The sequence below is a fragment of the Rhinopithecus roxellana genome, chromosome 5 (genome assembly GCF_007565055.1).
Source record: "Rhinopithecus roxellana isolate Shanxi Qingling chromosome 5, ASM756505v1, whole genome shotgun sequence".
In the NCBI taxonomy this organism is placed as follows: Eukaryota; Metazoa; Chordata; class Mammalia; order Primates; family Cercopithecidae; genus Rhinopithecus; species Rhinopithecus roxellana.
This window is the reverse complement of record NC_044553.1, coordinates 154,418,908-154,440,613: the sequence shown is the minus strand read 5'-3', so window position 1 is coordinate 154,440,613 and position 21,706 is coordinate 154,418,908. Positions and strand designations below refer to the sequence as shown.

Below are 21,706 nucleotides of genomic sequence, written 5' to 3'. Positions count from 1 at the left end.
TAAGGCTTATACAAGCCTTAGACAAATAGGCCAAAGAAACAAAAACCAAGTCACACATACATGGACACTGCTGATCCACAGGGGGAAATGGGTCTTTGATGAGCAATGTTGGAATAACTGAGTATCTGTATGAAAGGATAAATGAAATCAAACTAGTAGCTCATCCATTCCAGATGGATTATAGATAAGAATAGAAAGAGAACACTTCAAAATTTTTACAAGGCAATATAAAGGAATATCTGTATGACCTTGGGGTAGAGAATGGTATCTTAACAAGACATAAAAGCTCAAACTATAAGGAAATTTGACAACCTTAAATTCAATATCTGTTTATCAAAAAATAAAGTATCATCAAAAGCAGAAAGTTAAGCCACAAACTGGGATATATACTACACATCATTCTAGTCTCAAATGAGTAAGAAAATGATAAATATTCAGTAGAAAACTGGGCAAAACCGTGTCCAGGCATTTCTCAAAAAAGTATATAGCCATAAAGAACCTAAACCTCAGTATCAGAGAAATGCCAGTTAAAACACAGTGAGCTACCATCAAACAGCCATAAGATTGGCAAGAACTAAAACATCTGACAAGACCACCGAACACTGACAGAGTCTGTAGAGTAGCAGGGACTCTCCAGATACCTATTGCAGGAGTATCAGTGGATACTGTCACTTTGGAAGACAGGATGGCATTATCTTATAAAGCCAAACATACTCACACCCCAGTGATCCAGCCATGCCACCTTGAGATACACACCAAGTACACCTGCAAATGCGCAGCAGGGTACATGGATAAGAGCATTTAAAGACAGCAATGTCAGCATAAGCGAAATGCTGAATCCAGCATCAATGGCCATCCGCAGTGGCCTGGATCTACTGTTGTAGGTTCTCATGCTGGAATAACACAGAGCGTTGAGGAAAAAATGAAATGCTGGAATGTGCCATCGCACGGATGAATTGCAAATACAATACCGAGTGAAAAAGCATGTTGCAAAAGACCACAGAAAGGATGTTCCCACTTAGGTGGGAAGTTCAGAAACAGGGAGAATCTAACAATATTTTATATGGAGATACAAGTGTGATAAAAACACAAAGAAAAGCAAGAGAATAATAAACCCCAAAGCTAGTGTAGTGGTTCCCATTAAGTGGACAGGATGGAGAGGATGCTCAGGGACTCTCTAAGCCACTGGTAATATTTCTCAAGCTGGTGGTGGATACATGAGCGCCTGCTCTTTATACTTCCGTTCTAAATATGCTTCTCATATCTATTCCATATTTAATAAGTCAATTGCTGATTTAATACTTATTAGTTAACTACATAATTAACAATAAAACAATACTGATATTAAAACAAATAACTAATTAGCAAAAACCATTTTTTAAAAAAACACAGGGTTTTAAAGACTGGGCATATTAAGTGCTGTGCTGAATGCCAAAAGAAGCCCTGCATGGTAACCAGGAAGGGAGCCACTTTTCTGGAAAGACATAGTGCTCCTCATGAGCACCCCTACTGTGCCAAGGCGATGGGCAACTCACTTTCAAGCACAGTTCTCAGCAAGCCAGTCCTCTGCCGGGCTGCTTCCAATGAGCACACTTGAGAGTTTTTAATCATTTGCTTAATTAGGATGCATGTCTTGGAAAATAAACCACATGAATATACAGTGACACAGTGCTGTGCGTGGTCTGGGCCTAGAGGCTGCAGGGCAGCTCGGGAGAGCCCTGCAGGGAGACTCAGGGTTCAGTGTGGAATCCCAGCCGGTCAGGGCTAGAAGGCACCAAGGTCATGGCTCACTGGGCCTGCCCAGCATCCATGGTCTTTCTTTTGGGATCAGAGTCTTGATTTTCCTCTGGAAAATTACCCTTTCCAATGGAGGCTGTCAATCAAGCTGCCATGGGGATAGGTCTGGATCCTGGCTAAGCCTATAAGATGCTCTCTCTCTGGAGCTTAGTCTTAGGTAGGGTGATAGCAGGTGGGTTAACCGTAAACACTGACTCATCCTAGCCACAGTGCTGAAATGAGGTTCCATTAGCTGCTGCCGCCTGGATGCCTGGAGCCAGGCTGACTTTTGCCCTTTCTAAAGCTCAGTTCACCATTTCCTTCTATCCCATGAACTACCCCATATCCCTGCAAAAAAAACAGTGTTTTTGCTTAAGGCAGCTGGAACCCATTTCTTACCAGTATCTGTTGCATGCAACCAACGAGCTTTTACTTGTACAGAAGGGGTATTCAAGTTTATTTTGTTGGCTTCTTTGAACTCCCCCTAGAAGAATACTCAATGCTAACCAAGCCTCCTCTTGAAGACTTCCCATCATTCTGGAATTTACCACCTCTCAGGAAGTATATTCTACCAGCTGATAGCTCAGTCAGGAAAGCCCTTTACTTTACAACAAAATATTCTTGCTTAGCTTGCACCCACTGGATCTACTTTTATAACCAGGAACTAAACAAGAGCAAGTCCTTATTATCCTCTGCAAGGTCGCACCACGGTTTTTTAAAAACTGATACTGAAGGAATGACAACTCTGGTTTCAGATATAGCTGGGATCCAACCTTGTCTCAGTGGTTTATCAGGTATGTGACTGGGGCAAGCTGCTTCATTCTCTGAGCTTCAGTTTCCTCATCTATAAAGTGGGAATAATAAGCTTGTAGGATTAAAGATATTAGGTGTAAGTCTCCTAGCTTGATGAATGGCAGCCACTACGATTAAGTGGTGATGATGATGATGACGACAATGATGATGACAGGCTCATTCTCATGACTTCACAAGCCCTTTTGTCCAGCTAAGCACCTTCTGTTCCCTACTTGTCCACATAGCCACCCCTAATCATGATCCCTTCTCCTGGGAAGGCCCACCCTAAAAATCACAGCACGCACAAGGAAAACACTATTCCAGGGAAAGCTTTTTGAGCCCAAACTGGGCAGGATTGTCCTCTCCCTCCTGGATGTGGCACATCAATGGATGCTAATAAGAACCACTTCACTTTGGGGCCCCCACAGCATGCCGTGACTCATGAAGCTGCAAAGCCAAATTGCTCCCTCCTGTTCATGGAAGGTGAGCATTTTTAACCCAAGAATAGGACTTAGTATTTACATTACAGTCCAAGGGGCTGACCTCTGCCCACTGTGCCAATCTGTTGAGTTCACCTTGGTTCCCAGATGATTGTCTTCCTACATAGGCACTCTCCTCCCAGCTTCAGATCATCCACACACAGGATGTGCACACTCTCCATACAGTTGTCTAAATGATTCACCTTCCAGTTTTTGACTAGGTTTCCAGCTTGATACCAACTAGCTCATTAGCAGTCTTCCAAGGCTGTCAATTGGTTACTATTTGCCTTCTCCTCTGGCTGACATTTCTCCAAGGTTGTTATAAAGTCCACCTAGAGGCCAGGCATGGTGGCTCATGCCTGTAATCCCAGCACTTTGGGAGGTGAAGGTGGGTGGATCACGAGGTCAAGTGATCGAGATCATCCTTGCCAAAAGGGTGAAACCTCATCTCTACTATAAATACAAAAATTAGCTGGGTGTGGCGGCCTACACCTGTAGTCCCAGTTACTCAGGAGGCTGAGGCAGGAGAATTACTTGAACCCAGGAGGCAGAGACTGCAGTGAGCCAAGATCGCACCACTGCACTCCAGCCTGGTGGCAGACTGAGACTCTGTCTCAAAAGAAAAAAAAAATTCCATCTAGGACTTAGAGGTCGCTAGGTTAGTGACCCTGCTGGACAGACCATGGCTGAGCGATATCCAAGATGCTGGGTCCTGGCACTCTCTGCAGCCTCTATTTGCCGGTGAAGTTTCCTCTTTATTACTTCTCTAGACCAATTTCTCAGAGCCAATTCTAAGAATTGGAGTTCGTCCCTTGCCAAGCCACTCAGTGATCAATAGTAAACTGGGGAATGAAAAATTCGTGTGATTACGACTCACTGATGCATTACCTGGCAGTTGAAAATGATGGTGACCATTTTCAGCAAACTAACACAGGAACAGAAAACCAAACACCGCATGTTCTCACTCATAAGTGGGAGTTGAACAATGATAACATATGGACACAGGGAGGGGAACATCACACACCAGGGCCTGTTGGGGAGTTGGGGACAAAGGGAGAGAGAGCATTAAGACAAATACCTAATGCATGCGGGGCTTAAAACCTAGATGATGAGTTGACAGGTGCAGCAAACCACTATGGTACATGTATACCTATGTAAATAACCTGCAGGTTCTGCACATGTATCACAGAACTGAAAGTAAAATAAAAAAAAAAAAAAGAAAGAAAGAAAAGGATGGTGACAGAGACCATGTGGTAAAAAAAGGAAGATGCCTGGCTAGGCAAGGTGGCTCATGCCTGTAATCCCAGCACTCTGGGAGGCCAAGGTGGGTGGATCACGAGGTCAGGAGATCGAGACCATCCTGGCTAACACAGTGAAACCTCATCTCTGCTAAAAATACTAAAAAATCAGCTGTGTGTGGTGGCGGGCGCCTGTAGTCCCAGCTACTCGGGAAGCTGAGGCAGGAGAATGGCGTGAACCTGGGAGGCAGAGCTTGGATTGAGCCGAGATCGCACCACTGCACTCCAGCCTGGGCCAGACAGTGAGACTGTCTCAAAAACAAAAGGAAGATGCCCATGATGTGATAAGGGGAAAAACACAGGATATTAAAATTCAGTTCTACTTACGACTGCAAATAATTTTTTTAAAATTACTTAAATAGTTTATTTTTGTTAATGATGGGAGTATTTTCTCAGTAAGTTCAAACAATGTTATCACAGGGAAGGATAAGCTAACGTTAGATCTAGAACAGTTAGTACAGCATTATCTTGAAATTTCAGGGGGAAAAAGTGGTTGACTGGAACTTCATCTATCTTTTTAACCAAACAATGTTAAAATAAACACATTTGAACAGAAAAATGTTATCTAGTTCTTTTATATTTCAAATGTAAAATACTTTAATAGAGAAAATTCCATTTTTCTGCATCTATTTAGACAATATTACAATAAAAGGCAGTGTGGAATGCAGAATGTAGCTAGTGAGAATATTAGATAATGTAAATTTAAGAAGAAACTAGCTTTTCCATATTAAATAAAGTCAATGATCACATAAATTCAACATGATTACAGGGACTAAAGTAAAAATACAAAGTACAATATAGTGCAAGTAAGATTTTTAAAACTTACTTGTCTAGGAAAAACATGATGGGGGAAAAATCAGAAATGTTCTATAACATAGCTGATTATGTTAATTTACTTTTATCACATTCAAAGCAATCAATATATAAATAAATAAAACTACGAAGACTACGAGTGCTTCTGTTTTCCAACAATCCTCGAAGAACCTCACCAGCCAAGTGACGAGAACAATGCCAGCGTGCAAGGAGAAATCTTGGTGTCAGTATCTCTCTGCTTGAGAGGCTGGAATTTGAAAACCAAAAGGGGTCGTTGCTGTATGTGAAAAATGACAAACGAGAGAGGTTCTGACAGCTTTTCTATAATACAGCAGAGATGTTCAGGCTGAATGGGAGTTGGCTTTTGTGTCATTTAATTCTAGTACCAACTTGTTTGTCAAAATAATGTCAGTCTCAGAACTAAATCTGTGCTCCCTGATGTGCTAAAAGGTACCAGACATTCCGGAAAAGGAAGACAGGGACTATTCTATCCAAATTCTTTCCATCGCTTGCTGCCTGCTTTCAATGGAGTGGCTCAGGCTCAATTGTAATTCCAAGTGTTTCTCCATCTTGAGAACATTTCCATATTTTGGAGTGGGGAAGGTTCACGCTGATCCTATCTACAAGAACAAGCTCCTGCCTGGAAATTTAGCATCGCTGTTTGACAAATCTAGCAGGTAAGGCCAGAGCACAGAGGAAGTATCAACTTCTCCCCTCGAGGAAGAGACCTCAGTGGTCACCTGAAACATAGCCGCCCATAGCAATGGGCATATACAAACGGAAGACAACAGCTCTGGCCTTCAACAAGCTCATAGCCCAAGGAGGGGAAAACACAAATTGATCTCTATGGTGATGAGGGCTCAGGGCACTGCAGAGAGGGCATGCAGTGAACTGTCCCCAGAAGATAAAAGGTCTGAGTGGAGACATCAAAGGCCAGTAGGACCATCTCAGATGATGGTGGGAGAAGGGCACTGAGGCAGGGGACTGGCAGATGCAAAGAAAATGTGCAAGTATGGAATGCTACATCGAGGAGGTCTGGCGCAGCAGCATGATGAGGGGGTTGTCCTAAGAGCTGAAGCTGGAGGGGGGAAGCAGGGACTAGAACAGAGGCCCTTGTAAGTCATGCAAGGCACTTGTGGAATTTATTCATTAGATGCAATGGGTACATGGATGTTCAATTCCTGTTTATTTTCTCAATCACACATATACACTATGTATACTCTTGTATGCATTAGATACTTTATACTGAATTTTTGAAATTCACTTGGCTCCTAAAATCAAACCACAGAAAGTAAAATGGGTAACCGGCTCTCCAGGACTAAATGTCTGGACAGGGTGGCTGCCAGTTCTGGCAACATTCCACAGTTGCCTTCCAGGCTTTCAGGAAATGAGCTGGAAGTCTCTGAGTGACAGAGTCTGAACCCAGGCAAGGTCTTCATCAGGGGCTGGGCAAGAATTTTCCAAAGGACAAACTCCTCCACATGTGCCCATGCCTAGCACAGGCAGCCACAGAATGGCCTGGCTGTCATCAGACGGCCACTCAAGGGAGATGGCAGCCAGGCCATCCCTGGTGATAGGAATTACTCCCAGGAGTTCCAAAGGACCACTGAAGAGATAAAACATCTGTAAAGCATTTAGTCTGATCAACGAAGGTTCACAATGATTAGCATTAATTACAGTGCTTCCCCTCCCTAATTGCCAAGATGTTGCTGGATCTGGCTTTGTACTTGATATCTGTCATGATGGAGCCAGTAGCTACTTAGCTACTATCCAGCCACACATGATGATAAAAGTCATAGCTACTAATTAGTAAATACACAGTTCCTCCATCCATCCACCCACTCAACAAATATTTATTTAGTACTTATTCTATGCTGGCCCCATTCTATTTTGTTTTGTAGAGATGAGGTCTCACTCTGCTGCCCAGGCTGGTCTCAAACTCTTGGGCTCAAGTGATCTGCCCACCTCCACCAAATGTTGGGATTATAGGAGTGAGCCACCATGCCCAGCCAAGACCCTATTCTAGAGACACTGCGACAGCACAGACAAAAATAAGCATTATCTGCATTTTAGAGACAAGGAATTGAGACTTAAAATAATTAGTGAACCTCTGCAACATTCCAGGAAGTTTGTAGGTACTAGGGATATGGCAGTGAAAAAAGTAAAGAAATGATCATAAACTAAGTTGCGACTTAAATCACGCAGCCGACATGACTCTCAGGTATTGCCCATCTCCTGCCTGCCCTCAAATGCCCACCACATTCCTGTCCCACCACCGCCTGCTGCGGCTCTAACCTCTGTGCGTTTGTTCACATGCTCTTCTTGGCTTGGATAACTACTGCTGGCCCTCTGAGGCTCAATTCCATTGGTAGCATCTCCTAGGACCCCGTCTTCGGATGTCTGGGCAACTCCTGCCCTATCCTGTGACCATCTCTTGATTTGGGTCTTTCCCCCACTAAACTGAGCTCCTTTGGAGGGTCAGGCCTGGGTGGGTCTGATTCACCTCCATGTTCTTTGGCCCCTGAGCCCGGCCTGGGGCAGCCACGGTGTTCTGTACTGAGAGTGAGTGCATGCATTGGCTCACTCTGAGAGGCAGCTGGGATGGGGGGCAGGGACAGCCTAGCCCAGCCCTCCAAGCTGGACTTCCCTATAAAGAGATGGCAGCGGCCGGGCGTGGTGGCTCATGCCTGTAATCCTAGCACTTTGGGAGGACGAGGCAGGTGGATCATGAGGTCAGGAGATTGAGACCATCCTGGCTAACACAGTGAAACCCCGTCTCCACTAAAAATACAAAAAATTAGCCAGGCGTGGTAGCACACACCTGTAGTCCCAGCCACTTGGGAGGCTGAGGCAGGAGAATCACTTGAACCCGGGAGGAGGAGGTTGCAGTGAGCCAAGATCATACCACTGAACCCCAGCCTGGGTGACAAAGTGAGACTTCATCTCAAAAAAAAAAAAAAAAAAGAGATGGCAGCAAGGATAACCTCGCTTATTTTCTTTCTCCCCCTGAAGTCTGATGGAAAGGAGGGATTAGTTTACTGTGTGTTGAGTGAGAAAAGTTTAAACACTGATCTAAAGAGAGAAAAAACAGCTCCCTGTACTGACACTTAAGGGTAAATTAATTAGTAATTCCTTTGCTCAATGAGAACACGTTTTTCAGTTGTGGGAAAGGTTAATTCTGTTAGTCTAGACTTCCCTGAGGAACACAAGTCACCAAGTATCTCTGAGGCAAGGATGCTTCAACAGTGGAGATGAGACACAGGCCTATGGAGCAGACCTCCACCCTAGCAACGTCACCCGCCACCTGCCTGCCACTTCCACCAGGCCATGGACCCCACTTGCCAGAGGGACTCTACCTCCAATTCCCAGGACTAACAGGGAGTAGGGGAAGGACCTAGGGATTTGGGTTCCAGGTATGGCCCTCAATGAGCTGTGTCACCTAAAATACATCAACCTCCCTCTCTGGTCCTCATCTGTAATGGATTCATGATGGGCTCAAATTGGGTGATAGCCAAGGCCTCTTATGGTTCCAATAGTGTACATGGAGAGGGGAAAAAGGCCATAATCTGAGAAAACTGAATTTGAGACTCTTGTGATCCCAACTAACTCTGTGACCAAGGGAACATCTCTTAACTTCTCTTAGCCTCAGTTTCTTTGCCTCTAAAATGGAGCCAACAGTAGAGTAAGCCCAGATTCTTCATGAGGTTGTTAGAGGACAAAACAAGGCGGCGTATAGGAGAGCCCTCAGTAAGCTGTCAGGGAGAGACCAGCATCTGCCCTTCCTTGATGCTGAGAGGACAGATGGGAGGACGCACTTTGCCTGACAGATCATTGCCTGGTGAGAAAGAGCCTCCATCAGAGTGACGGCAGTGGCAGGCCATCTGGAGCGGCTGAGTAGGCAGGAGCCCCAGCCCACTGGGTGCTGCTGCAGCTGCCCAAACCATGGCTGCAGACTCAGGCCTCCCTGCACTCCTGGGGACATGGGAAGTCACCCCTGGTCTCACAGCCTTGGAAGTGCCTCTTCCCACTGTCTGACTTCTCCCTGCTGTTGGCATCTGCTCTGATCTCAGAGCAAAATTGGCACCCAGCCTGGGTACCATGAACAGCATCAGGAGGCAGACAGATTCCTGAGCAGAAGGAGGTGGGTCCCTAGGAAGGCCCCACCTTAAGGCCAGGGAGAGCCTGAAGGCTGGGGACCGGGCTTCCAGTCCTGCAGATCGAACTGGGGACTTGTGGTGCCTTTTCCAGGCCCACCCATGACTGCCCATGGACCACCTGGCACACACTTCCTCTCCTCTGAGGTCCATAAAAGCCCCAGGGTCAGCCAGAGCAGGGCAGAGGATGGAGAGGACAGAGAGACCACAGGAGGACCAACTGCAGAGAGGATCTATGCTCTCTGCTGAGGGCTTCAGAGATCTGCAGAGATGTCGAGACTCAGTTGCAAAGAGGAGTCACCCTCTCCAGGGCCTCCTCTCAGCTGAGAGCTGAAGAAATGGTGGGACAACCTGCTGGCATAAAGGAGCCACTCACTCCAGGGCCTCTTCTCTGCTGAGAGCTGAACACTCAACGGGATGACCTGCCTACAGAGAGGAGCTACCCATTGCAGATCTCCCCTGAGCTGTTGTAACACTCAGTAAAGCACCTCTTCATCTTGCTCACCCTCCACTTGTCTGCACACCTCATTCTTCCTGGATGCGGGACAAGAACTTGGGCAAAGGCACCACTGGCCACAGAGATTTCTGGCTAGAAAAGCAACATCCTAAAGATCCCGTAACAAGAGTAGCAATACCCCCACCTTGCCCCTTATGCTTACCGTTGACTTCCAACAAGAAACAAATATTTTCTAATCCTTGAAAGCAAAGCTTTCTGGAAACAAAATTGACAACACTTAACAAAACCACATATACATTTCCCTTCCAACTATGCAACTCCACTTTTTAGACTCTACCCTGAAGATAACCTCCAATGCTATGAAAACACACATGCAAGTTCATCCAATGCAGCATCATTTATAAATGCAAAAATATGAAAAGCAACCTAAATGCTCAGATATAGGAGAAGGGCTGAAAAAACTACAGCACGTCCACACATAGAGTACGATGTGGTGGCAAAAAGGAAGGAGGAAGGACCCTATGAATGGACTTGGAGAGATTTCAAGCACCCAATGTTAACTTAGAAAAGCAAAGTGTCAAAGTGCATGCTATACCTCATGGAAGAAAGGGGCTACAACAATGCATGCATGCATCTGCTCACTTGTGCAAAAGAAATATAGGAAAGGTAAACTAGAAATTAAAGAGACTGGCTCCCTAGAGGAGGTGGGAGAGAAAGGGATGCAGAGAAGAGGAGGATAGGATCACAATGGCGAGGATGGGGAGGAAGTAATGCTTCTCTGAGTGTATCTTTTGCTATAGATCTGACTCAGGAGCATTGAGATGTTTAGCATGTCTTTCATATGTCCACACAAAACAATTCAAACCAAGACCTTAAGGAAATCCAGAATGGAATGTAAACATTAATAAGTGGACCAAACTATTACATATAAATAGTATTACCACACTGAAGGGGGTGGGAAAGAAAAGAACTTACCTAAGTAATTTTGGAAAACAGTATTTTGATTGGATAGCATAAGGCTGAAGACAAAGAGACTGTACACAAACACTATCACCTACTCAGTAATTGGGTAAATGTGCTTCTCATGGGGGCATGGGTTAACAAATCTGAAACTACTTTAGTGTATACTAGAATTAAATAAATATATTTTAGCTAACAAAAGCTGGGTTTCTTGTTGTTGGATAAAAAAGTTTCAAGAAAGGGAAAAAGTTAAAATGAGCCTTGTGATGTTGGACTAGAACTAGAGATACCAATATAAACACATGGTTTTTAATATACATCCAGGTAGGCAGACACAGAAATACAGATGAGTGTGCACGTGTGGATTAGTGCCTTTCCATGTCATTCCCAGTGATGTCCCCTAAAAGGCCTAAAAGCAATGACAGCTCAGTAGCAATAAACATACCTGGCACCCAAACTTTGGTTTCTCTACGCCATTCTCCAATAAAATGAACCTGGGCTCCTTGGAGAAGTGGCTGATTCCAGAGCTGAGGAAGGGAACATACAAGAAAGATAAGCCTTGAACATCTTGTGATATCAGAAAGTTAAGGAAGTGTTCCAAAAACAGGTGGGGGTGGAGGGGCTGGTTGAAAACACAGGAGCAAACCTGAAGGAACTTCTAATGGCCAAAGCTGGGACAATTTGAGCAAGAAAATAAATAAATACAGTCTTAGATTATAAATCATAGGATAAAAGAAATGTCTATGCGTTTTCATTGACATAAATAAATAATCACATAAATAAATGGGGGCGAAAAACCAGTTCTTTCTTACAGTAGAGTTCCAATAAATAAATGTAGGAATACAAAGAGAGAGAAACAGAAAAATCACCAGGAGGCACTCATGACAGTAATAATTATTGTGGACAAGATCTACCGATAGATGCTAAAACTAATGAGCTCATGTTTGAGGAGAAAGAGATTCACATGGTCTCAAAGTATTTCCTCCAAAGTATTTATCAATTATGAAGAAAAGATAGTAACTTTACAGTGAAGCCTGGCAGACATCCCTTTAACCCAGTGATCGAGGTCAATGTCACCAGTGATGTCCACACCATGAATCCTGATATAGGGCACCAAGGAGATCACAACATCAGCTCTGTAGGATTCTTGCCAAAAATGCACAACCTCAGTCCAAAAAAGTGCTTCAGACAAACTTAAACTGAGGGACATTCAGCAAAATAACTGACAAGTGTTCTTTCGAAGTGTTAGGGTCATGGAAGACAAAGAAAGACTGAAAACCTGCCCCAGATTGGAGGGGAATAAGGAGACATGGTGACTGAGCAGTGTGGGATCTGGAACGGGATCCCGGAACGGAAGGACATTCATGGGAAAGTTGGTGCAATCTGAATCGGTGTGCAATTGAATTAACAGTATTGCACATTGGTAACTTCCTGAATTTGCTGATTACACTCAGGTTATATAAGATGTTCACTGGAGGGGACACTGGGTGCAGAAGCTACTTCTACATCAGCTCAAAATTTTAAAAAGGGGTAATGCTTAAGTCCCTTATTCAACGATTTCACAAACACTTAGGCCAAACCACCAGGGTCTTTGCTAAGTCCTACTTAAGAATTTGCTCCAGTATCAATCCCTCTAGAAGATGTAGGGAACAGAGGCTAAGGAGTGCTGGATTTGAACCAGAGCTTCCAGAGCCCTGGTGGAATGAGCTGGTTTTGGTGACAGGCTCTGGGTCAGTCTTTGGTTACAGAAAACCCCAGAACTGAAGGGAGCTCTGGAACATCCTGCACAGGTCCTCAAACGGAGCTGGTGTCCTGAGGGGAAGGATATAAACACAGGCCCTGTGCGGTACCCAGCCCGGGCAGCCCCTCCACCTCCTGGACTTTTCTCTGCAGACCTTACCTGCCTTGGTTCTCAGAAGCAATCAGGGCCCGAGGCCTGGAAGGGACTCCTCACCTCTCTGGGGCTGAGCCTCAAGGGCTCTGGGTTCTGGGAACCCCAGCTTCTGTGTTTCAGAGATGACACCTGGGCTTTACCAGTACACAGCTGTGACCCACCTCTTAGGACTCGGCCTCTGGCTGAGCTCCTGTCCCAGGAACCTGCTTGGTGACCCTGGCCTGGGTTATTGACTTTCATGCCTGTCCCTCACCCGCCAGACAGAGTGGTCTGCCCTGCGCCTGCCCGGTGGCTTTGGCTGTGCTCCTGAGGCCTGCAGGTCGGCCTGCCTGCCTTCCTGAATCTTTCCGGGGCCCGCTTGTACTCTCCCACTCCCTCCCACCGTGCTCTGCCTATCACCAGAATGTCCTCCACAGGCCTTGAATGCTGACTGCTTGCCTGGGTTCAGTCTGTCTGCCAGAGTGACCTTTTCCCAGATCCCCAAAGAGGCAGGTTCTGGTCTAAGTCAACCACCCAGGCCCCCTAACAGGAGTCAGTGATGGCCTCTGTCTCCAGCAGGATCAAGCAAGGCTCCAGGTTTGTGCTGAGGGACCTAGCAGAACCTATGTTACAGGGGAGTGAACTATTACACATATGTAGCCCTCCAGGATCTGCAAAATCCACCTTGCCCAGCGATGGGGGATTACAGATGGCCACTCCCTGCTTCCAGTCATGAGACAGGGGTCCATGCTCCCTCCCCTTGGGTGAGAGCCCAAGTAGGTTCCTGGGCCAGCCTTACAGCCCAGCAGCTTCCATTTCCTGTGTCTTGGAACACTCCCTCTTCGGAAGCTGGCTGCCATGTCAGAATCCAACTGCCCTGAGGCCAACCTGCTGTGAGGAAGCCCCAGCTAGCCAGGTGGAAAGAAACAGGGGCAGAGAAGACCTACAGCCCTGGTTCTGCCGGCCAGCCCAGCCCAGTTGCCAGCCAGTGGCTCCAGCCCCAGGCACCATCTGCCCACAATACCCAGGAGACCCAAAATGAGAACCACCATCTGAGTCCAGTCAACCCACAGAACCCCACGAGATAACAACAACCTTCTGTTTCAAGCCACAAGTTTGAGGCTGGCTTGTTACACAGCAGTAGGTAACGAGAACACTGGCTGAAAGAGGCTTTTGTTTGCAATCCTTAAGGAAAAGAAGGTTTTTTTTTTTTTTTATGAATGTCATTTTTTTTCATCTGTAAAGTGGGGAGAATAATTCCACAGGTAACTGAGCAAGAACTGTGTGAGCAGGACAATGCTCGTTTGTGATCTGTGTTGAATGTTTGTCGCGGGTGATCTCAGGGGGTCTCTGGGCTTCGAGCATGGTCTTCCTGCACAGGGACAGTCATGCTGATGTCATCACCTCTTACTTCCTGCTTGCTGAGTGACCGTGGTCACATTTAAAGCAGCCAGCACAGCCCCTAGCATTGCTGACGGCTTCCCAGGGGCCAGGTAATGTTCTAAGCACTTTATATCCATCAACAATTTTAATCCTTGCAACAACAGAAGAGAGGAAGGCGCTACGATCACATTTTATAAATGGGCAAAGTGGAGCCAGCGAGTGGGAGAAACGTCTCCCTATTTCTCAGGGTGTGAGAGAGCTGGGATTCTCTCATTTTCACCAAGGCCATCTTCTGAACGTCCCCACTCTATTGTTTCTGAGCCTCAGTTTCCCTGTCTACAAAATGGAATAATAACGCCCACCTGATTACTGCTGCATGGATTCAATGGGAAACAGTCATCTTGTTTCGTACACATTTTTCTCTCTCTCTCCACTGCTATGTTTTATGGCTCAAAGTTGCAAATAACAGATATTTACTAACAAAATTTATGTTCTCAATGCTTTTTCAAAGACCCACCCATGAAAGGAGAATGCTTTTTAAGGAATTCCAGCTTAGAGTCCCTGATAGGATCAGAAATAGAAGTTAAACAATGCAGGGAAATGCAGATCCCCTCCTCTTGGGAAGGTGGAGGTGACACTGTCTCTAGTCTTTGTCCCCAAGGTCCATGCTGAGAGGTTCAAACAGACGAGGAAAGGGATGTGGTCAGACTGTCCTTTTATGAAGCAGGCTCCCCCACCCCATCCCATGATTACCCAGCACTTGAGAGTCCCCATTTCCAACTGCCCCTGGGGAGATCAGGGTTTGCTAAGGGCACAGAACAGCTCCCATAATTGCGATTTCCTAGCGCTCAGGTCTTGCTGAGCAAATGGCTTGGCCCATGCTAGCCATGGATCAACAGCCTGTATTTCATGAATATATTTCTTTGGCGGGCTGCACCCACCTACATTTCACTTACTCAGGAGCATTTGCATTTTAATGTGATTTTTTCCGACATGACTAGACAGCTGGGTGGGTTTTACCATCTTCTGAGATACAAAAATTCTCATCTCTGCATATGGATCCCTCCAACTGTGTTTTGTCCAGGCTGGAAATAGCATCCTTCTGAATGATAACTTTTTGAAGAAACTGCGGCTAACACGCAGGGAGATGTCAAGCTTACAATTTTGATCCAATACATGTCCAGATTAACAGGAGTTAAAAAAAAAAAAAAAAAAGACTTGAAAAAAAACGACTTTGCTATAAGGTGCTACACTGGAAAAATATGCATGATACTACTGCTGCCTAGCTATCTAAATTCCTGCTACTCTTCCCTCTCTGTCAATCCCATCACAACTAAAGGACTGAACATCCTTGATCTTTTTGGAAAATACTACCCCAGGGCCTTTACACTGGCTGTCTCCTCTACTGGAACACACTTTGCCCAAACTTTTGCACTGGCTGGCTCCATCACAGCATTCAGATTGCTCAGACACCGTGTCCCTGCAGCAAAAGTCTTCCAGGATACCCTGCCTATAAAGGTCCCCTATTCCCATCGCTCTCCAGCTATGTGCCCTACTTCATTTCATCGAAGTACCAAAAAAAGTAGGATTCCCTACTCCAAAGTATGCTATTTTTTCATTTCTCCTCCCTACTTTGAAGAGAAGCCACTTGACAACAATCATGTCCTTCACTGCAGCCCCTGTGCCAAGAACAATGCTGTACGGCAGAGGCTCAATGAATAAATATCTGCCCATTTTCCAGAAAAGAAAGCTGTGGTTCCCTGGGGTTAAGTAATTTGTCCACGATGGCACTGCTAGGCGCCAGGGCTGTCAACCCTTGGGACTGTCCTGAGCCCAAATCCACAAGATTAACTCCTGTGCTCTACATTAGAAAATTTACTTCTCCTGCCTCTGTCCCTTAACATCCTTATTACTGGCATCTATATGAGGCCTGGCGCCCAGGAGAGGCTCACAAAATGCTTACAGCAGGAGGGTCTAAATACATGAGCAGAATCCCTGGCCCCCAACTCTCTGGGGAGGAAGAGAATGTTCAGGCTTTTCCAGTCTGACCACTCATTGAACCCTCATTCCCTTCTCTACTAGTTTCACCAGATGGTTGCCCAGATTTATGCTTGAGCATTTCCGGGGCTGCATGAATCACCTCCCAAAGCAGTCCATAAGCAATGGCTCCTGTCAGCTCTGCTGGTCAGAAAGCTCTTATGCCGAGCCAGACAACAGCACTTGCTTGCTTCTCTGTTAAATACACACCTTCTGAAGCTATTGCCTGGACTGTCTCTTACCCATCTCAAACATTATGCTAGAAAATAAAAGAAAGAAATCTATACATCAGTACTGAAATAAAAAGCAGGGAAAAATACGCTCTTAAAAAATAGGTAAAGGGAGCAAAATAACTAACCAACTAAATAAACAAAAAAGAAGTAAAAGGCATCTGTAAATCACATGCCTTCAGTCCTGTCTCACTGCACATAAATGGGCTACATCTTTCCTTTACGAGCCTCTGTTTGCCTGTCCACAAAATGGTGATGTGGAGAAGGTGGCTGCACCCCTTCTAAGGGCATCTGCTTCTCCCCTTTTGCCATGAACTGTTTTTAATGCCCACAGTTCTTTGAAACCTGGCACCACTTGCTCTCCAAACTAGTATGCACTCCAAGGCCAGGTGGAACCGTTGGCCACCTTGTCATAAGCAATGACAGCTAACTTGGATTAAGGCTTACTATGCAACCAGTATGGAGCCCACCTCCTGCCCCGGCTGGCTCATTTACTCCCCAGCACAGACCTAAGAAGGAGGCACTGTGCCCTCACCAGACAAGAAACCCAAACCTTCACATGGCCAAGTCCTTTGCTGCCCTGGACTCCCACCAACTGGAGCCAGCAGCCCTGGGACAGGCCTGGCACTTGTGAGCCTCTGATCCCTGGCTCTTGTTCAAACCGTGCCTTGCCCCCTTTACTGGTTCCATCTAATAACACTCAACTTTCTGTCCAGACCGGCTCTGGTGCCGTCTCTGCACCAGTCTGCCTCAGTTCCCCTGAGCACAATTCATCACTCCTTTCCCCGCAATCACACAGCCCACTAACTGTACCTCTCAGCAGCGCAGCCTTCCCTCCGCCTCACAGTGCACCTGTTCACACGTTTGTCTCTCCCTCTGAGCTGCAGGGCCCTTGAGGACAGACACCGCATCTTAATTGACTCTGCACCCTTCTCACCTCTTGTATTTAAGCACCGTTTTATGCTTACAGGAAGATTTCATATACATCTGCTGAATAAATGGAAAAAAAATAAAGGAATAAAGAAAAGCTCCCAATAAATGGTTCAGTCTCAGATTCCATGTGATCTAAGGAGCATCCCAAAGCTGGAGGGCCGAGAAATTCCTTTGAATGATTTCACTGCTTCTCTCTGCAAGTCGGAATATTCTATAGGAGAAAGTTGCAGGAGCAGAAGATGAGGGTGACATGAGCTAAAGTATCTATGGTTTAATGGTTTCTTTCACATTTTCCTAATTTTGCACTGCTGTGATCTAAATGTGTCCCCCCAAAATTCATATGTTGAAATCTTCACCCTCAAGGTGATGGTATTAGGAAGTAGGGCCTTTGGAATGAGATTAGGTCATGAGGGTGGAGCCCTCATGAATAGAATTAATGTCCTTATAAAAAGGACCCCAGACAGCTCTCCACATCTCCCTCCACTACAGGCGAGGAGGCAGCATGAAGAAGGTCATTTGTAAACCGTGGAGCGGGCCCTCTCCAGGCACTCAATCTACTGGCAACTTGATCTTAGAATCCCCAGCTTCCAGAACTGTGAGAAATAAATGTGTGTAGTTTAGAAGCCACTCAAGTTATGCTATTTTGTTATAGTAGCCCAAATGGACTAAGACATGCAGCCTGCCTGCAGTCAAACACCCCCTTGAATTCTTCCGCATGCAGGTGAAGATTTACTTCTAACCAAGCCTCGGGGACCCAGGAGTCCTTCTAGTGGGTGCTGCTCCACTGTGGTCCCCATCTCAGAGCAGAGGTCTCCTGTTCTGAGAGGGAGAAGCCTGAGCTTTTTGTGGGGGCTGTGGGATACCTGGGAGTGGATTCTGGGGCCTCATCTTTGACAAAGGACATCAGGCCAGTGAGAAGCTACCAACCATCCTAGATGTGGCTGCATGGTCTCCTGACAACCATAGAGCTCCTGGGGCCTCCAGCATACCACGGATGAGTCACAGACCAGTGATGGGAAAGTCAGCTTCTCCCACAGCCCCAGTAACCAAGAGATGCCGGCCTCTATGCATTCAGCAAAGTGGGACAAGTCTTGGCCTAAAATCTACTTGAAATCAATCAAGTTTTGGGGGGAAGAGAAGCAGAGTAGAAATCAGGAGACTGGGGTTTGGTTACCAGCTACACATTTCTACCTGGGTGACCCTGGTCAGTTACCCAGTCTTTCTCAGCCTGTTTACTCATTGGCCAAAGAAGAATCTCACAACAGCTGCTAGACTTTTTTCAACTCAGAACAAAAAGGCACATGAGAAAGTGAGCAGCAGGAAGAGCAGGGTCAAAACAATCAAAAACTGACCACAGAGGAGACAGAAATAATTCATGGACTAAAGCAAGCAAACAAACAAAATGCTCTAATTACTGTTCCAGCACTCAGTGTACTAGTAGCTATAAAACAAAAATAGATTCTAGGAAAAGAAATGATCAGAGACAAGAAAAAGCTCTCAGAGGTTAAAAATGTTAGTGCCAACATGTTTTTTAAGAGTTAAAAAAAATCAAAATGACAAACTGGAAAATGAAGTCAACAAAATCTAGAATAAAGAGCAAAAAGGCAAAGAAATGAGAAAAATGTAGAAGAATACAATCTCATTCTGGAAGATTTTAGAGCTGACAAGTAAGGGGCTCAGATATGGAGAACGGAAAACAAATGAAGATTTTTAAACAATCAGTTCCATTAGAATCTCCCAGAGCTGAAGGACGTGGGCTTTCAGATGAAAGGGGTCCACTGGATGACCAGAACAATGAATAAATGAAGACCCACCCTGGAGACTATCCTCACGTAATACATGAACCCCATGAATGAAGAAGAATTCTTAAAATCTTCTGGACGAGAAAAACAGAAAATAAATAATCTATTAAGAACCAGGAATCAGACTTCTCATCAGCAAATGAAAAAAGGAAAACTCTAAAGTCTTCAAAATTCTAAAGGCGAATGATTTAGAACCTGGTAATCGACCCTCAGTGTGAGCATAAAATACAGACATTTTCAGACAGTTTACTTTCCATGTACCTTTTCTAAGGAAGTAACTTGAGCAAACAGAGCCTCCAACCCAGGAAAGCAATGATGGCGAGCCCAAGATGACCTGGGGGCAGCAGTCTTGGGGAGGATACAGTACCCTGGGTAGAGGAGGGGTGAGCATCCTGAAAGGGGTTAGCTCTCCAGAAATAAACAAAACAAAACAAAACAAAAAAAACAATGGGGAAAGGCTCAATGGAACAGGTGGTATGAAAAAAGGGAGAGTATGAAAAAGGCACATAAAGCAAGAAGAAAAAAAGAAAGGCAACCAGAAATCCCAGAAAAAATATCCTGCACAATGAAGTCATGATCCAAAGATGAAGCAAACTACAATATGGCATGCTTCCAAGCAACTGACATTGTGTAGGCGGGAGAACCCACTCGAGTCTGTTCTGGGCCATTCTGCTTTGAGTGGTCTAGGGGTTCTGACACTGATCTCTGGAGAAGAAAAGGTCATCCCAGCGCATGAGCGAACCCAGCATTAGACACCTCTAATGTAGCAATGATTACAGCAATGTCACCTACTGTTCTCAACATTCAGAGTCAAGCTATGGACAATGCATATGCTAGAGCGTTCAGGACAGGATGCAGACTTCAGCAATCTTGAAGGAATGTCAGCCTGAAGGTAGTAGGTGGGTGGCACTGAAGCTTGAGAGGAAAGACAAAAGAAACAACATGGATTCACAACCTCACCTTATGAAACAAGGAGACGGACGCACTGTGCAAGGGTGCTGGAGAAAAATGTATCTAAAGATTAAAAAGCAACAGATAGAAGCACTTTAATAAGCACAGATGAAACTGAGAGGAGGAGAAAGAGCCAGTAGTATGGCATGACTTCCTCTTCCACATCAGGAAGTCCATGACTGGGGTCCGAAGACGATCAATGTGCTGTCTGGATGCAAATCCTGGATCAAACAAAGTGGGGACAAGGTTGTGATGAGGATTAAATGAGTTTACAGGAAAAACATCCCCAGAACAGTGCCTGGCACAAAGCAAGCATTCAGGATTTGTCAGGGCTTTCATGATACACTAGCCTATACAATTTGATTTCTGACAATGTGCACGTGTTAATTTTTAAAAATGGTTTTACTGTGAAATAAAAAGATACGCCAAACAGAGCTATCTGAAAAAACAAATTCCGATGCAAGCCCGAATCACGGCATGACCTGTAAAGTACGATTTTAGAGCCCACTAAGCAGGCAAGGCAGCCCGCTCTGGGAGCTGGAGAGTGTCACGGAAAACATGGAGGGCTATGGTGAGGAGGCTTCCCAGAGCCAGGCCTGCAAGAAGACCCTGCCCTTTGCACTCCCAAATTGCAAACTGCAGAGTACTCTACTGCCACATGATATCGACATAACAAAGTGTTATTTTTTGCAAATGGAAAATAAATGTTTCCACCTTTTGGGGCACCTGGGCACTTTTTACAAACTGCTTGCAAGTGGGATTCAAACTGCTACTCTCCTGATTCCATTTTTATTTGCAGAGTAAGGCAAACAGAGCAGAGGCTTTCTGCTTCCGTTTTTGCGAAAAGAAAAACAAGTGAGGCTTGGAATGGCCTCTAGAGTTCCAGAGGGTGTGGTGCAGCTCCTGGCTGGCCCGTCACACCTGGCCCAGTCCCTTCATGGAAGTCCCAGCTTTATTCCACGCAAAACGGGGCAGGAGGTGCGTTGCCCTAGGAGGTGGGGCTGCAGTGAGTCTTGTTGCCACAAATGAAGTCTCCAGTGGGTACAGGGTCATGCCTGTGCACTCCCCCTACTTAGCTGGAACGGCCCAATCTCTATTTCTGGGGTTCTGCTTCAGTTTCCCCACTGAGCCTGAGCACTGACACCCTGCCTGGTTCACTCCACCTTCTAGAAGACTGGACTCTGAGCCCCATTTCTCCCACTGCTGACTGCATAATCGTTGAGATCGGTAAGAAAGGCAGCAACTGGGTAGGCGCAGTGAGAGGTGCACAGGAGTGGGGCCAGCAAGAAGGCCGGTTTGAATGTCCACTCTGTTACTCACTGACAGAAACGTTTCTTAACCTTGCTGAGCTTGGGCTTTCTAAAGGATTCAATAATTTAACAAATACTCGACCAAGTGCCCACCTGGGGCCAGGTACCATGCAAGGTGTTGAAGATTTGAGAGGTGCACAAAGCATGTTGCATGCTTGTAAGGAACCTACCAAGGAAAAGGCCACCTGGTGGTGGATGCTATGATGGGCAGGCACCGTGTGGTGGAGCAGCCCAGAGACACAGGAGCACAGCCTGCAGTGGGAGGGACCAGGGTCAGAGAGACTGCAACTGCGGGTTAAGATCTGAAGGAGGAACAGAAGTGGGAGAGTGTTCCAGTGGAAGCAACAGCACGTGCCATGGCTCAAAGGAAGAAAAAACTGGGCCTGGAACACCTTCCCGAGGTCTGGGGCACAGGGCACTGAGGGTGAGGGAGATGCCAGAAAGTTATGCCAGGAAGA

The 21,706-nt window shown here is 45.8% G+C and overlaps 1 protein-coding gene across 3 annotated transcripts in view; it reads right to left on the bottom strand.

Moving 5' to 3' along the window:
• LOC104654483 overlaps positions 1-21,706 on the bottom strand; it is a 49,112-nt gene that overhangs the window by 8,224 nt on the left and 19,182 nt on the right. Inside the window, exon 2 of one of the 3 annotated variants that reach the window (XM_010353693.2) lies at positions 21,419-21,550. The exons of the other annotated variants lie outside the window; for them this stretch is intronic. Within the exon in view, the coding sequence (XP_010351995.1) occupies positions 21,419-21,550 (132 nt within the window). The remainder of the gene's footprint in view (positions 1-21,418; positions 21,551-21,706) is intronic. 3 annotated transcript variants of the gene reach the window in all.